A 14,928-nucleotide genomic window follows, 5' to 3' on the forward strand; every position below is an offset into this window, starting at 1 on the left:
GATTATAACCATTTAAAGCAGTTTCAAGCTTATAACCATTTAAAGCACGTTGTGTATCCGTTTTCATTACCTTGTCGCATTTTCGATTGGAAAAAAATCTAGAGCTGGGGATTCATTGCCCTTCCAGCTGTAATCGAGAGAACCGTTCGTCTCTGCCAGTTGATTTAGGTTTTGTGCTATAGACACAGTAGTTCTTACACAATCTCCACGTAGCCTTTGTGTTGCCCATTCACTTTTGGAAACTAGTGAATGTGGTGTCAAAAAAGGCGTAAACTAAAACACTTTGCAGCCCTTTCCTGCCCTTGAAGTTGTTATCTTTGGTGTAGGAGCTGCATAAGTAACAGCTTGTGCTTTTACATTAATCGGCACATGTGATCTTGTGTCCGCCGAGGTTGTGTATAGTTTCTCTCAACGTCTTAACTAATTTTTGTTCAGGTGAAAGATGGATGCTTGAAGCAGATGGATGCTGCTAGCTGAACACCTGGGAGCACAAAGGTGACCTAAGGTAGGGCGATGTTATTGAAGTTCTGTCTGAAAGCAGTTATTTCTGGGGTGCCTTCTCATGGGTATTAGTTTAAAGTAGGTATTAATGGATCATTAGTGCTGCTACATCTGTGATTAACAAGGTAAAGTTTACAGCAAATGGGATAGCGTGTTCCAGCTTATTTTTGAAATCTTAGGATGGTTCTATGTGTAGTAGCTTAATTTAAAAACCACTTGCCATATCTCAGGAGGCACTTATGTTGACATTTAAATCTGAGTTCAGAAATGCAAAACTTAATGCAATTCAGAAGTCTGTGTGGAGTTTATTATGAAGTTCTTAAGGTGTACGATACATGTAAGTACTTGCTTGTCAGATTGCGTGTTTTTTTCCTTTTAGGATGTCCTTGGTGAAGAATTGAAAACTTGACCTTCACACAAGTTGCTTGGATCATTCAAAATGTTCAGAAGTCTGAGTACTGAAACTGCGTTTGGACAGTCCGTAAAGATACATTTAAAACCGTGGGTCTATGAATAAATACTTAAATATGCTTCTTGGCGGTTTGTGTGGTGTGTCTGCCAGAAGATAGCATTCTTTCCATGAGAGATCAAAGGAAGGGTTTCTTCCTCCTCACCCAGCAACTTCAAAATTGTTAAATCGCAGCAGTGAAGTTTAATATTCAGTGCTGTCAGTCACTGATAGGCTTATGAGATACAGGCTTCTGCTAAGCCCAAAGAGAAATATGCTTTCTTCCGGTGCCTCATGATGAACTCAGTTAGACTAGTTGGTTTCTAGGTCATGGATGTGTTTTTACGTTGTCACTGTATTTTTTTCTTTTTTACTAGATTGTAAACCTGAGGTCAGCATACCTTCGGCCTTCACTTTGCAAAGAAAGACAATGTGTTCAGGCATTGAAAAAATTTATTGAAAGCACTGTACTAGGAGCTGGGGACACAGTGGTGAGCAAAATAGTTCCTCCCTTTGGAATCTTCCATGTGAATGGAGGAAATGTCATCACAAATGTAAAATTTTGTGAAGCAAATCCTATGCAAGATAGAGTCTGAGCAAGTCAGAAACCTGAGAAAGCAGAGTTGAGACCAAGGGTGTCATTTCTACAAGCCGACGTTGGGCAAGTGGCATGTGCAGAGGCCTTGAGCTAGAAATGATATGACCCTAAGTCCAGATTTGTGACAGCTGTAGCTGCTTTCACTCTAATGCCCTGATTTAGTCCAAGAGTTTGCTTAATGAGGCATGGTAGGAGGCCAGTAAGGAAGCTGGGAGTCTGAAAAATTGAGGCTGCACAGGTAAGATGTCAGACCATGTAAAGCTATATTTAAAACAAGGAGAAATCGGATCACATCTGCAAGAAAATGAGTACAAGTGGGCCAGTTGGAGGCAACTATAGTTGTCTAGGCAAGAGATGACTATCTTGGATCAATGTAAAATTAGTAAAGGGATGATTAAGCCATAGAGGGCAAAGCTGACAGGACTTGTTAATAGGAGAGGGGTCCGTAATGATGTTAGGTGTGTAGACCTGCACATAAGCGTAATGTCCCTAAATCCAGCTGGGGAGCAGCATTTTAAACTACTTGGTCTCTTGGCAGAACACTAGTCTGTAGTCCAAGCTAAGTACGCGGGCATCCAAGAACCTGCGGCAGAGGAAGAGGACCAAAGTCTGAGGTTTGAGAAACTAGTACCTGGTGAGGTAGGCTGCGATAAACTGCGAAGGAGGATGAGAATGATAGGAATTAAATGGGAAGCACATTAAAGAAGCACGAAATGGTGCGAGGGAGCCTAAAAGTTAGCCTTGGGCCTTGTGATTTGGTGACGTGAGGGTGATTGTCGTGAGGTCTGCTTTCCTGGAGCCCTGGAGGAGGAGATCCAGATTAGAGATGAACTGAGGACACTGGCTACAGGTAATCTTTTCAAGACACTTGGAATAGGGGAGTCATGGTAGCTGGGGAAGGATTTGTGCTTGTAAGTCACAGAGGAAACGTCTGAAATAGTCCTTGGCGGGGAGAGAGCCAGGCAGGCTGGAGGGACCATTTGAGGTTGATAAGGTGAGGTCAACTGAAATCCACACATAACCTTTTTTCTGACAACAAAAGACAAGGACACGAGAAATGAAAAGCAACACTTTCAAACGAAAAGCTTTTTACATTTGTAAATAACCAGTGGAACTTAATGCCACAAAATACAGTATTACAAAGAAATTTATATTAATATCTGCAGTCTGAAAGGGATGTGACCTCAGCCCTCACGCGTCTGTGCACAGGCCAAGATCCACCTAGAGTTGGGAAGAACCTTTGCATCCCACTTGGTATATTGCACAGCTAGCCAGCTGCAATCCAGGATTCCAGAACCGATCAGAAGCATCTAGTTTTGGTTGTAGAATACCAGATCCGCAGGTTCCAGGAAGAAAAATAATGGCATCAAGTGAATGAATTTTTACAAGACAACTATCCTTCCAGTTACCAAATAAAAAGTCCCTTCAGCACAAATATGCTGTAGTTAAACCTTTAAAAGAAGCAACAGACTTGATTATTTTTCTTCTGAAGAAACACTTGAAGGTCCAAGATACTTTAATAATTCACAGTTTCAAAGTAGGTGGCACACAACACCCTTCCCACCCCCGTCCCAAGCCCTTCACTGGGATCAAGTCTCTATTTTGAGGCGTGAAGCTTGGATGGTTTTTATTGTTTTTGCTGTATGTTTTCCAGCCAGATTGCTTGTAGATGTCTGAGATTTTTCTTCAATCAGGCTATCTTTAGACCCATTTCTTCTCTAGAAGGAAATATTTGAGAAAAAGTAAGATGTAGAAAAGAACATACAGCCAAGTCAGTTTTATTTATCAAATTAAGATTGTCTTACACTTAAGACATCAAGTTACAAAATTATTTAAGAAATGTCCTTATCAAAAGCTGTTCAAATAGTTCCTCTATTTAAATACTTAACTATGATAAACAATATGAAGACTGTTTAAATTTTAAACATAAAATTCATTCCAACAGTTAACATACATAGAAATTTTATTCATGAAGATGAGGTATAAATATCCATTCCCCCAGTTGTCATTTTCTTTGTAGTCATGCCTAGACCAGGCTCTCAGGCCTCCCACTTTCTAAGGAGAGGCAGAAAGGTGAAAAGAATAGGGTTGTGGATGCTTTATAATCTCCCCTGATTATGTTTTCAGTAGTCACTGAATGAAGCACCCCATCACTTGGGGCTAGAGCTCCCTGTCAGCTGGGGTGGGGCCTCATCATGGAGAAATGAGAGCTGAGCTACCAGAGTCCGGGCCCCACAGCCAGGAGTTCTGGAACCGGGTCATGTCCATCTCCCAGCTGCCGCAGGTGGAGGCGCTGTGAAGGAGGCCCTGTGAAGGACATTAACTGCCTTACACAGCCTTCTCCACTTAACCTTCCTGCTCTTACCTCCTACAAATAGTCTAACCTGTCAGATCAGGCTAACAAGCAGATTTACTTCCTCCAAAGTAGATCCCCACACAAAATGAGCTACCTTGTCCACAATTCTATTTTGAGATTTGGGCTAAAAATAAATCACCCTTGAAGAAGTTACCGTTCATCTGTTCCTACGGCTGGCTTAATTTGTTTTACTGACATTCAAAGAAGCACTGATGGAACAATTCTAAGCATAGGGAGTATGAATCAAGATAACTTTGGAACGTGAGACATCTGTCTGGGATGGAAGATTTCTAAACCACCAGAGAGGTAGGAGGACACCGGTGTGTGTGAGTCAGCACCGGCGAAGAGAGAAACATCAGAAGAATCGCCAGTAAGGAGCTGGGAGGTTATTTGAAACAAACATTACACCTCTTAAGTTTGTCTAGGACTGACTGTCCCCTCTGCCTGCGAACCTTAAGGAAATAAGTGAATCAAAGTCCCTAATCCACCCCACTTGAACCAGCCTTCTGCATGAAAAGGCAAGGTGAGGTAGAGGTGGGCCAGGCCATGGCCAGAACTCTGGCACTGTGGTATATAACTTAGGAAATGCAACTTTCCTGCTTCCATGTGTGACGACTCCCTTTTCCAAATGGCAATTGGATCAGTGGTTTCCTTTTGGCACTTAGAATAAAATCCAAACTCTTCCCATGCATGGCATCTATGGCGAGTCATCTGTCCTCCTTACTACTCCCAGACCACACTGGTCTTTCAGCTGCTCTAACACCCAGGCCCTGTCTGGCCTCCGCAATTTTCCCCATGCTTTCCCCTCTGCTTAAGTCAGCCTTCCACCCACTCTCACTGGCTGGCTCCTTCTCACCTGCAAAGTTTCAGCTTTACATGTCACTTTCTAAGATGGCATCTGACCACCCTATTTACCAAAGAAAGGTCCCCTGTTGCTTTTCTAACTCAGACCTAATTTTTTGTATTGTTTTGCCTGCTACTTTCATGTGTAATGTGTCTAGGGCAGGAACATTTTTCTTAAAGGGCCAGATTTTGGACTACCTCCTCCTGTCCGTCACATACCCCCTTTTTAAAACACTAAAAATGTAAAAACCATTATTAGCTCCTGACTATACAGAAACACGCAGCAGACTAGATTTAGTCCACAGGCTGTCGTGTGCGGACTTGCCCAGACCCAATGCCTGTCACTCTTTAGATGTGCTCCTTAGCTATTTGTCGAGTTCAGAATCAAAGGTGTCCCAGCGACAAGCCTGGAGTCAGTGCCATTGATCAGATGATGTATGTTAGCTGTTCTTGTATAGGCAAAGTGAAAGTGATTCTTTCAACATTTAATGTGAATAATTGAAGTTTTATGAGATTCCTAAGTGATGGCGATTGATTAAGGAGTAATTGGAAAAGCAAAAATACAATGAAGTAAAATTCTTAATTATATTAAAACCACCTTAAATTTAATGGCAGGGTAAAAAAAATTCTGGGAAGATAACTGCTTATTAATCCTCACAGTAACCGTAAGAGCTAGGTCATTATCTACATTGCATAGAAATTGAGGCTTAGAAGTTCAATACTTTGCTCCAAGTAACACAAGCAGTACGTGGAGACAAGCAGAAATAATGTAGGGCAGTCTCAATGCAAAGCCCTAACTACTAATATGAATACAATTATTAAAACGCGCTATTGACTGGAAACAAACTGTCTGTTTAGACAACCTATTAGCTCTCCCAGATTTATGAAACATGCAGATTATAGTGGAAGTTGGGGTTCACCACCCTGATCTTCCTTCCTGACTGGGGCATTCATTCCCCCAGCTGCTGAGAGAGATGGCTGCTACACAGCTCAAAACTGAGCCCCTCGGCAGGAACTGCCCTCAGCCAATCATGCCCCTTGCGGGGGGCACCCTTTATCCAATGACTGCAGCCTAGTGAGTGTAAGTATGTAAAGCCCAACCCCCGTGACTCCAGGTGGGATGAGTCAGAAGGGCCATCTCAGCTCCAGAGCTCCCAGTGGAGGCTGGATGCCTCTTACTGGGTCTAAACTCCACAGTTCAACCCTTGGCTCTACCCAAAACCCTTCATTCCCCAACACGTGTGTTCATCCTAAAAGTGCTTTCCAATAATCAACTTCCTCCATGCAAATCTCCATCTCAGAATCTGTTTCTAGGGAACCTACCCTAAATTAGCACAGGCTTTTTCTGTCCTTGCTCAAGTCATTGGCAAAAACGAATCAGGACAGAGGGCAGCACAGAATGGATTCTTAGGCTGTCCATGAACTCCTAGAATTTATATGCAAAACTGTATATGTGCTTAGATGTATTTTTATGGGAGAGAGAGAGTAATTCTAATTGGCTTTTCAAAGGGGTCGACAATCCAAACAAGACTGAAAACCACAGCACTGCAAACAACAGGCTAACACTGATCCATTGTAAACATCAACTTGATCCACTATGAACATCAACTTCGTTTTGACAGCAGTTGTTTAACCAGACATAAATCTATCCAATGATCTTATACAGCCTACCTACATTTTTGTCTTTTTAAAAAAGTACACCATGAGAAGTGCTATCCAATGCCTAGCTGAAATACTTGCTACAATGCTCCCCTGACAATATCTAATTCAAGTGAGCGTTAAGTTGATTTTGTTAAGGCAGCTAGATGTCTGCCTATGTCCTTGAATTCCCTTTTAACCAGATTTTTAAAACATTTCCACAACAACAGTAATTCTCTTTGAGGGAGAAGACAGAAATAAAACGGGATTTGAGTAATTCTCCTGCCTGCCATCAGTTAACAATAGAAGGTCTCCCCCCTGTGAACCTGCCACTTTCTCCTAGTTTCTCTGGCTCAAAAAAATATCTGAAAGTATTTTTCTTTAATTAATAAAGGCATTGTTTGTTTGTTCTGGCTCCAAACAATCTTATGATCTCTGTTATCCTTGGCTTTTCCCCAAGCCTCAGATCGCTTCAGACCTTGCACTATCTCTAGCTCTTGCTGTTAACATAACTCGTCCCAGGTCATGCCCTGTCTTGGTCATGCAACCCGCCTCTTTCCTTCTCCTTCCACGTTTTGTACAAGTTCTTTTAAAATGGAGCTCCTCAGAGTAAAGTTACGGATTCATTTCTCTACCTCCCTAAAGAACTCCCAGGAAAGTGTAATCAGTGAAACACCTTCTTAAAACTTGACTGTTACCAACCTGATGAACGGTGGAGCCGCCAGAGCCCTGCGCATCTGAAGAACGGGTCACGGGCAGGGGAGGTACGAGATCCGTTTTTGAACTGCAGAGAGTGAGTTTTAAAATTCATTTTTGAGAATCACAACTTGAGCTGGAAGAGGGCGATAGCGTGAAAAGCATGTCTTGTATATTTTGTGTTCCTAATAGTGCCCACCACAGGGCTTTCCACAGAGATACTTTTAATAAGTGTTTTTGAATTAAGTCAGGCAGGTTCAGTAATTTGCCCTAAATCAGAGCAAATAAATAGAAGAACCAAGAATAAAACACAGGTATGGTTCCCATATGCTTTTCTGACTGTAATATGTTGTATAAATGGCTGTTGGATTTGTTTCTGAAGAAACATTTATTGGCCATTTATGCTTTTTTATAAATCTATGGAACTATAGATAGCCATTACCTACCTTTCACAAACAAAAAAAATAAACAAAACCTGGCCTATATTTCTCTCCACTGGGCTAGGCTGTCTCCCAAGTTATTAACGTTTATCAAAGTTTTGAGCCTTAATTCAGAGTTTAATATTTAACATTCGTACACAGCAATACAAAGCACATGAATTTCTAAGATGATAGTACTTTTACAAATGGATGCCTAATTATTTCATTAACATATTATTTAAAATATAGTATCTATAGTGTCAAACGAGATAATGTCAGTTTCCTCACAAGTAAAAATAACACAAAGATGCAAACTACTATTTTGCATAGTAGTTTGTAATATGCTATTTTGTAATAGCATAAAGATGTAATATGCTATTATGCAAGCTTCTCTCCAATATGGCTGCATCATTCAAATAGAATAGCTCACGTACTTTTTTTCTTCTACACGTTTCAGTGCATAGCTCAGAAGTGCCATGACTCAGACTAAGTATGGTCTAGATCTGCGCTATCCACTGTGGTAGCCACACATGGCTACTTCGATTTAAATTAATTAAACTTAATAATATTAAATTTTTAGCTTCTTGGTCACACTGGCTACATTTCCAATATTTAATAGCCACAGATATTTCCATCATTGGAGGAAGTTCTATTGGATTGTATGGTTCTGAAGCCACGAGGGTGATGATGTACTCAGGTTTGGTACTTACTTCACTTCTGAGAGAACAGATCGCTCTCCATCTGAACACTGGGACCGGCGATACTGGCGGTAACTTCGCGGCGAATGAGAATGCCTGATGCGGATTGGGTCACCTTGAGTCCTGAACAACCATAAGTCAGAACAGGATAATTCCTTAACATTGATTCCACAAGGGACTAATAATGACTTTGAGAGTTTTAAAAAGAACTTGACCCCTCTGGGTTTGGAAATCCTATGTGGCTTAAATTTCACAAGTTAACAATAGAGAAGTGCTCCCTCGACCATACATGAAAATGAAACTCTCTATAGTATTTGTGTGTGTGTGTGTGTGTGTGTGTGTGTGTGTGTTGTTTGTTTGTTTTAAACTTTTATTTATTTTAAGTGTGTTTTTCCAGGATTCAATCGGCTCCAAGTCAAGTAGTTGTTTCAATCTAGTTGTGAAGGGTGCAGCTCACAGTGGCCCATGTGGAGATCGAACCGGCCACCTTGTTGTTTAAGAGCACTGCACTCTAACCAACAGAGCTAACCGGCTGCCCTATATGTATATTTTTAAACCACTAAATTGTCATGAAATTATTCCCTATAGTTGAATTCTTTCCAGTGGAGTGAAAGAAAAAAATCTACAATGCAGACAAAATGGCATTCCTACCAGAAAAAGTTGGTCATTGTCCTAGCTACTAACTAGCCTGTCATTGAGAAGTCCATCTTCGGCCTAAAGATGAGAAGGTTGGGGGTGAAGGTTGGGAGGGTGTGTACCACCCTGCAACATGACCAGAGTGGGAAGGAAGTATGAGTTACAGAAGGGAAACAAAGCAATAAAGCAGCTCCTACTTCTCTTAACCAATCATAGCAGGGCAGAAAACAGAGTACACAGGTCATCTTCTACTGCATCCTACACTGAGTGGTGATTAGGGAATCCCTGTGCTTTCAGGAAGCACGGTCAATGTGCTAGTTCTCTGATAGGGATTGGGTTGGACTTTATGACAGAGTTTTGTGGTCCACGTAATTCTCTTGGTGCTAAATAACGACTAAAATAAAACTTTGTCACCAAGCAATAAATAGCTAAAAAGAAAAAAAATTGTATTTTGAAACTAACATCAATCTTCAAAAGCCCCTTTGTAACTACCATATACAAATGGGCAGTTAATAGGAGATAACAGTGATTGTAGCACAGGAGAATGATTAGCTTTAATACACCCTTTTAAAGCTTCTTTCCCTATAGTTGTTTTTAATTTTAGATAAAATGTAAAGACAACTGTACACACTGCTTGGAACACCACTGAAGAGTTAGAAGGAATTACTCCCTTATAAGCACTAATAAAACTTCTGTGAAAAGCTTGTCAAAGACATACTCACTCCACTTTAGTGTATGGAATCTCTTTTAACTGTTCTTCTGACAAGCCAGACGGATCCACAAGTTCCTTCCTAGAAGGGAACGAGCAAGAAAATTAAAGTTGTGATGCTGGTAGAACTACTAATCCCTTCCACAACCTGTCCCAAAACACAATGTTTGCAAAACTAACAGAAATATAAGCCAGGAACACAGATTTAAAAACTGAAATGTATTCAAGGAAAAATGGGAAGAAAACCTTTTCTGTAACTCTGCTTCTACCTTCTTCCAATTTTTCTATATCCGGAACGCAGACGGCTCCTCGTCTGTCCCCAATTCTCCTACAAAAATTTCCCTTGTCTCCCCTGTAGGAGGTATCTTTTTTCTCCTGAATCTGTTTTCCTTGGTATTTATTTGTAAACCATTGTTCTGTCTGAAGCCCATTTATAGGTGAAGCTAAGGGGTCTTAGGAGAGGGCTGCTGGCGTGGGAAAGTGCCACCACGGTGAGTGCCATGTGTACATAAAGATGAAACGAAGACTATTTGACAGGCGTCAGCCCTAGGCAGCCTCTTACGGTCAGTGGCCTTCCTTGTGAATGCCTTAAAACCACATGGGTTTTAAAACAGTGAGGAAAAAAACCAGTACTCACTGAATATGTTTCCATAACTCTTCTTTTGCTTGGATATCAGGGCTTCTCCTATAAATAGAGAAAACACTGCTCATCTCGGCAAATGTGCTTCATCTAACGATCTCATAGCTAACTGTAGCAGGGCTACAACTCTAAGTTTTCAGACTGTGAGGTTCTTACTTGCCAGATGAGAAACGACAAGGAAGGACTGGGCAGGGGAGCTGATGTGGGATGGTTAGTAGAAAGACATCAGGATGATTTATCTGCTAGCACCACTGAAGAAAGGTCATATAAAAAGCAGCTGTAACTGGGGCTTCATTTGATGACAGAGCTTAGAACTGCAGAGGCAAATTTACCCACCCTCCAATGGTGGTATTACAATGAAGAATAATTCAAGGCTTCTGTTTCTGGTTCTTCTAAGTATTTATAAGAAAAAGCAAAAGAAGAACTTCTCCTGATTCTATTCATATGATCTGTAATCACCTAGTAGAAACAGCAACCACAAGGGGAAAAGAAACGGTGGGTATCTCAGACTGGCAGACTGTGTGCCACTGAGCCACCTTTCATGTTACATCTGACGATATGTTTCTGGGCCAAAGCCTGGGCCCACAAATGCTGAAACCTATCAATCAGTGGCCCATGCTGTCCCCCTCCATATGCCCTTCTCCATCCCTATGTACACACCCACAAATCTCTCTCCAACAACGACTTGAGTAGAAAGTAGTTCCACCACTACTTTCAGCTTCCTAGAATGAGAAAATTCAAAGTCAGCGTTCCTGTTTCATACTCCCCATAACAGCAATGAATGCTAGAATTCTATTAGCGCCGCAACTGTTGCCACAGAATGTCTTTTTTCTAGTGTGAAAATGATAAGGTTTCATCAGTCCTTTCACAAGAACTGAGATCTAATAATAGTAGGTCCAAAGAAAGGACCCAAACCCTAGCAATTAAATGGCCTGGAGCTAAGCAAAGCCACTGATGTCTCTGTCCTGTGGAGTTTCACATTCATAATCAGTATCCGCATTTGGGGGCTCAATATCACTTTCAACATAAGATATTATCATTGCTTTCATTTTTCTCAGTTAATAAAGGCACCACAAGGCATTCTGGTTGGGCCTTCTGAGCCCACAGAATACAATAAACTACTTTCTAGCAATTTAATTGACTAAGTAGTTTTTTCCTATGTGGAAATAAAATCTGTCTGTGAGGACTTCTGAGCGACTCAAAAGGAGTCAAAACACGAAAGAAGAGGGGGAGAGGATGAAGCCTTGGTCTCAGACATCTAAAACATGACATTGTTAATAGATTTTGCTATCAGAATAAAATTGTGTGCTTGAAAAATCTGAAGAAATCCTTCCTTGGTAGGACTTCCTGTATGGAATCCACCTTTCCTACATTTGGCTGGTCTGATTCACAAGACAATATATTAAACGTGCAAATATCAAAAAGCATTAGCAGTGGATGCTCCTGAGTGCTGGAATCGCAGGTAATTTTATTTCCTTATTTATAATTACTTGTCTTTTATGATTTTTTAAAAACTAAGATCATTTCTTACCTTACTTATCAGAAAAGGAAAAAACATACGGTATTAAGTAAAATAAAATAAACAACTATTGCTACAATTCCCTGGGAAATGTCTTTCATTCCCATCTCGGAAGAATTAGCAGAAATGTTATCTTAACCTGAATGAGAACATCAGCCATAAATGTTGGTCCTAAAAGATTCAAAACTTTAATCTATATGTTTAAGTTCTATAGCACTATAATAGTCATATATTTAAATAGAGTTCTGAAATGGCCAGCAGTTTCAAACAGCTTTAAGGCAGGGAAAAGTTCCAAAGCTTTAAAAGAAAAAAAAAAGTTAATTTCCTCCAATTGCTAGACCACCTGTGATTTAACAAATGTAAACATGTGCTAATGAGGAATGTGTTATTTTTATGCTTACATCTGCACACATTTAATCAGTAATTTAAGATGAATTCATGATCCGCAAACTCAACAGCATTTTGTGGATTTAGAAAGCTGTGGAATTTTAACAGCCATTTTTCTTCATTAAAAGGCCCTTAATTATGCAGATGTTTTATTTGAACTTCCCAAATAAGTTCTCAAATAGAACTCTGAGTTGTCCATAGGTACAACATGTATAAAAAATACACAGCAGTCCAATAATCTTCAAAAGCATCCCTCATTCACACCTTATAGCAACAGCCAATATTCAATTTTCAGAGACATTAGTTTGATGAGACATCATTACAAATCATTTTCCTTTCTTCCAAAACCCTAAAATTAGACCATTTCATAGGTCTACAAAGGGTTAAAACCCCATCATTGCATACAGTATTATTCTATATCCTCCAAAGACTCATATTACCCAGAAATATTATACTATATCCTATATATGCTATATATTATAGTATAATATATAATATACTATATTTTGTGTACTATATTATACTAGAAATAAAATAATAAATATGGCAGCATCTGACCTACTATTTTTGTGATCTTACTACTGACCACTGCTCTGAAAGGAAGCTTAGAGCTGAAAATACATTCCTAAGAAAAATGCGAGTTCACAAAACATCGTTATTTAAAGAATTCAAAGCACCTAATAAATATCCCAGTAATTTCTCATCATATTCCTGAGTGGTCAGAATAGATAACGATTAGGAGCTGTCTTAATCTTCAACTCCTTCCCTCACACTACTCAGAATTGAAGAAGGATTAGGAGGCCACGGAACCAAGCAACCTAGTTGCTGCAGAGCGCTCTGGAGTCACTTCCACAGGCTTCGTGCTACATCTTTACCTAAGGCACCAGACTTCTGTTTGGTGTTTAACTGGGAACATCACTTCACCCTGACAATATTTTTTTCAATAAAAATAGTAAGACATTATTGCCACCAGAGGGAGCCTGAGCCTTCTCACACACACTAGTTGAACTATTTATTGTTTTATTTAGCTTTAAAGCTGCTTCCAAATAACCCAAGAGTAAAGGTTCACCCATGTAGAAAAGTAGTTTCATCAAAGTTTTCTAATGACAAGTAAACATGAATGTCATGGCAATGCAGCTGAAAAATGTACTAGATAGCCCTACACTTCTCAGTGTTTTACAAGATGAGGTCCAATCATATTTCAGCTTAGTAAGTTTGAGGAGAGAGGGGTTTTGCATTTTGTACTACTGTATGTCTCTGGTATTTAATAATAAATATGATTTTCTAGTTTTCATTGGGGATTGAGAAAACAGAATGAATGAATCACGTTTGGATGACGTATCATAACATGCTAAACCCTCAATGGATACCTCCACATAGGCAATTTATAGATACTGCAGTAGGAATTCAAGTATACCATGGACCCCCACTTATCTGCAGGGTATACATTACAAGACACCTAGCGATACCTGAAACTACATAGTGCCAATCCCTATAGTGTTTTTTCCTATACATCCATATGTATGATAAAGTGAAACTTATAAATTAGGCACAGTAAGAAATTAACAATAACTTACAATGGAAAAATTATAACAATACATAGTAATAAAAGTTATGTGAATGTGGTCTCTCTCTCCTCTCTCAAAATACCTTCTTGCACTCTAATCATCTTTTCACTTAACGGAAGCACTTTATGGCTCCTCTTTGGCATATCCGAATTGCTGGCATTACTACTCTTGCGCTTTGGGGCCATTATTAAGTAAAATCAGGAATACTTGAACACAAGCACTGCCATACCATGACAGTCAAACTGATAACCATGATGGCTACTAAGTGAGCAATGGCGCGTCAGCATATACAGTGTGGACACGCTGGACAAAGGGATGATTCACGTCCCAGGCACGATGGAGCGGGACAGCATGCGATTTCATCACTCTACTCAGAATGGTGCACAATTTAAGGCTTATGAATTGTTTATTGCTGTAATTTTCCATTTACTGTTTTCAGACCATGGTTAACCCTGTGGTTTTGTGAAAAGCAAAACCATGCATAAGACGGGACTACTATATGGGAGTAACTGAGAGAGAAGTAGTTTACTGTATATCTGAAATGACAAATATACTTATAAATATATCTGAAGAACAATTTAAATTACTTCAGATACTGCTCTACCCATATTTCTATCTTTTAAAAAAGCTGTAATGGCTCCTAGTGGTTTCTAAATTCTCATAGAACCAAATTCTAACTTTTATGTGGGTTGGCCCCACCATACTCTCTTTACATCTCACCTCTCTCCTCATCTCAAGGGGAATAAAAAATCAAATACTTATATGTTTCTAGAGATTAACCAAGACCTGGAGAACTTACTAATTATAGTAATTGCAAGTGTTTATGATGTCACAGGTACTTGATATACGTGATGTGACATAATGTTCAGCAAAATCACAGGAGGATGGTATTATCTGTGTTATAGAGATGACACTGGAATTCTGTGGAGATGAGGTAATAAGCTAACTTTGGGAGGCAGAATGTAGACAGAGTCCTAACGATAGCAGCCAGAAGATATTTCCTTTTTTTTTAAAAAAAAGTATTAAATTTATTGGGGTGACATTGGTCAATACATTATATAAGTTTCAAGTGTACAAGTCTATAATACATCATATGTATATTGCACTGTGTGTGTATCATCCAAATTCAAGTCTCCTATCACCATATATTTGAACCCCTCTGCCATCTTCTACTTCCCCATACCCTCCTGACCTTCTGGTAACTACCATACTGTTGTCAGTGTCTACGAGGCTGTTTTTGTTTGTTTTATTTGTTCATTTGGTGCTTTCTGT

General features: G+C 39.7%; 1 protein-coding gene and 1 non-coding gene across 2 annotated transcripts in view; one reads left to right on the forward strand and one right to left on the reverse strand.

The window, feature by feature from the left end:
- The first annotated feature begins 211 nt into the window (after positions 1-211).
- On the forward strand, positions 212-346 carry LOC117025428 (small nucleolar RNA SNORA13). The gene has a single exon (XR_004423621.1). It is a non-coding gene; the product is annotated as a small nucleolar RNA SNORA13 (small nucleolar RNA).
- A 1,056-nt stretch (positions 347-1,402) lies between these two features.
- EPB41L4A (erythrocyte membrane protein band 4.1 like 4A) overlaps positions 1,403-14,928 on the reverse strand; it is a 225,689-nt gene continuing 212,163 nt past the window's right edge. The window contains exons 19-23 of the mRNA XM_033111228.1: positions 10,180-10,227; positions 9,556-9,624; positions 8,210-8,320; positions 7,087-7,168; positions 1,403-3,265 (exon numbers count right to left, since the gene is read on the reverse strand). Coding sequence (XP_032967119.1) covers positions 3,137-3,265; positions 7,087-7,168; positions 8,210-8,320; positions 9,556-9,624; positions 10,180-10,227 — 439 coding nt within the window. The 3' untranslated portion in view covers positions 1,403-3,136. The remainder of the gene's footprint in view (positions 3,266-7,086; positions 7,169-8,209; positions 8,321-9,555; positions 9,625-10,179; positions 10,228-14,928) is intronic.

The sequence above is a fragment of the Rhinolophus ferrumequinum genome, chromosome 7 (assembly GCF_004115265.2).
Source record: "Rhinolophus ferrumequinum isolate MPI-CBG mRhiFer1 chromosome 7, mRhiFer1_v1.p, whole genome shotgun sequence".
NCBI lineage: Eukaryota > Metazoa > Chordata > Mammalia > Chiroptera > Rhinolophidae > Rhinolophus > Rhinolophus ferrumequinum.